Genomic DNA, 2,652 nt, shown 5'->3' with positions numbered 1-2,652 from the left:
ATAATTGTTGCATGTACCGTATAGCCACTTAATTTCGAGGGTACAACTTTCGCTGTTTTCGCAGATTTTCCGTATTCGTGAAAGTTAATTCCGCGAAATATCCGTATTGCCCATAAACACGTGTGCTTTAAAACAAGAATCGCGAAAGTTAATTCGCGAAAAAATACTTGTGGCTTGATTCGCGAAAGTTTATTGCCTCGAAACTTTGTGGCTATACGGTAATCCCCAAATAAGTACGTGTACATGCAGGGTTCTGCCTAGAAAAAATTAGAGGTGGTTGGAGACTAATATTGTTCCTTTTAAATTTATGTATGCCATACTAGTAGACTACAATATCATGCTTTATGTATGGTTATTAGTATTAATTGGATGGTTGGTCTAAGTGATGAACTGGTTGGTTCATTTGTTGAGGTGGTTGTCCTGACCACCCCCGACCACCATAGGCAGAACTATGGTACATGTAGTGGACGTACTCTCGGTGGGTGAAGTCTTTCTCCATTTTCTAGTCTTTGAAATATTGTTGCGTTGTCCCATCCATCGTATGGTGTTTCCCCAAATGAGAATGTCTCCCACAGGAGCACACCATAGCTCCATACATCACTCGCTGTAGTGAAGCTCCGATGAGATATAGCCTCTGGGGCAGTCCAGCGTACAGGGATCCTCCCACCCTACATAATGTATGTACAGTGTATGAGTCACTGAAAGAATTATCAATTTTTCTGATACATTTTTAGAGCCGATTCTAATAAAAATTGGATTTTTATGGGTTTTAAAGTTGCCCATTTTTACAGCAAAAAAAAATTAATTTAAGCAACGTTATTTTACAGCCTAGTACATACATGTACATTAAACAAAATGGCAATGTAATTTTGTGTAATAATAAATGCACAAATGTACATGTACATATAGATAAATGTATGTAAATGTACATTCAGACTTGCTTACATTAAAAAATACTAATACACATAATTAAAAAAATTCATTCAACTGCATATTGGCCTGCTATCAAATTTAAGGACATTTTATGCTTCAAAGAAGACAACTCTACTACTAGAGCTCTGAGTATAGCCTCACCTTCTGGACATCATACTCATTCTCAACCATTTCCCTTGCCAGACCAAAGTCAGCTACTTTACACGTCTCATCGTTAGCAACCAAAATATTACGAGCAGCCAAATCCTATTAAAAAAATTTAAAAGATGAAGTAAAATTTTGTAAATGTATTTCATAGATTAGATTACTCTATTCTCTGTACATGTAGATGCGTGTGTTTAAAAGACTCACTCGGTGTACGAATCCAATTGAAGAAAGATATTTCATTCCTTTTGCTACTCCGTACGACATTTTCGCTAGCCTTTCGTGACTAATCTTATCCAAATTTTTCTAATAAAAAGCATAAATAATACTACTGATAATATAAAACATAAATTTATACTGCTATGATCATAATTACGTACTATCATTAAACATACATGTATGTACTATTGAAACTGTAATGTAGTACTTACCTGAAGGTATCGATCCAGTGATCCATTCTGTAGGTATTCCATTACAATCATAACGGGATCAATACGACTAATGACACCATACAGTACAACAACGTTATCATGATGGAACTGTCCCATCACTACAAGAGAAAAGGGAGAGAGAGAGAGAGAGAAAAATGACAATATGAGGAAGGGAGAGGGAGAGAGAGAGAAATGACAATATGAGCTGGTTGTTATCAAAGACAATAATCAAGGTGTGTAAAACAATGTTCTTCCATGAGAAGCATGCCCCAGCACACACAAGATAAGCCCAGGGTTTCACACAGGATTTTGACACAGTGCTTAGCTTCTTATCAGCTGGTTTTTTTGAAGTTGCTCAAAAATTTGACAAAAAATACCATACTGGATTTGTCACATTTCACCAAACATGGCAAAGGTAGGATTCTTATTATGTTTTCTGATATGTTTGTATGTTGTGTAGAAAGTTTGAGCTGATTCCGATCAAATTTAGATTTTTTTACAAATTTTTGAAGTTGCCCCAAAATTGGGTAAAAGTCCCTGTACTATAGTGCACAGTCTTGGAGCAAATTTTCCCAAAATTAAAAAGGAGAGAATCTTCCATTAAAAAACTTTTTCTGATACATATAGGTGTACATGTTCTTATAATGTGGATCTAGAAAAATTTAAAGTTGCTCCATATGCCATTAAAGGTTTGTCAGCTCAAAAAGCATACTTTTAGCTTACTTAGCAGAAACCCTGACTAAACTAAACCTAATATCAAACAAATTAATATTCCCTGGATACTAAAGCATTATTTCCCAATAGCTGACAACGTCTCACTCCTCCACTACAACTCAATGCCTTTGTGTCACTCTCAAGTTACAAGATTATTATATTGATAGTACTGTGGCTACTTGTTGTACACACAATTATTAAAACTATGATTACATTAGATGATGCTTGATTAGATTTTTTATCTTTGGAGTAACCTAGCTGCCAGTAATTAATGCAGCAGGAATGAGCAAAGGACAAGTACAAAGCAACAAACAAACAGCTTAATAATTAAATACATACCACAAAATAACTACAAACTACAACTCTATAGCATGATTTTACTACTATGCTATGTAGTACAAAGATCATGTGCTGCTTCTAATCACTATAG

General features: G+C 35.1%; 1 protein-coding gene across 1 annotated transcript; it reads right to left on the bottom strand.

Annotated features, from left to right (window-relative positions):
• Nucleotides 1-437: 437 nt before the first annotated feature.
• On the bottom strand, nt 438-1,652 carry LOC100639464 (ephrin type-A receptor 4a-like). Its single transcript, XM_003391523.2, has 4 exons — nt 1,509-1,652; nt 1,285-1,383; nt 1,075-1,179; nt 438-668 (listed from the first exon to the last, which is right to left on the bottom strand). Exons 1-4 carry the CDS (start codon nt 1,623-1,625, stop codon nt 450-452), a joined length of 540 nt encoding a protein of 179 aa, XP_003391571.2. The 5' UTR covers nt 1,626-1,652; the 3' UTR covers nt 438-449.
• Between the last annotated feature and the right edge of the window lie 1,000 nt (nt 1,653-2,652).

This window comes from Amphimedon queenslandica, unplaced genomic scaffold (assembly GCF_000090795.2).
Source record: "Amphimedon queenslandica unplaced genomic scaffold, v1.1 AMPQUscaffold_8599_Cont19458, whole genome shotgun sequence".
Classification (NCBI taxonomy): Eukaryota; Metazoa; Porifera; class Demospongiae; order Haplosclerida; family Niphatidae; genus Amphimedon; species Amphimedon queenslandica.
Note: the sequence above shows the minus strand (reverse complement) of the source record. Positions and strands in the feature narration are given on the sequence as shown.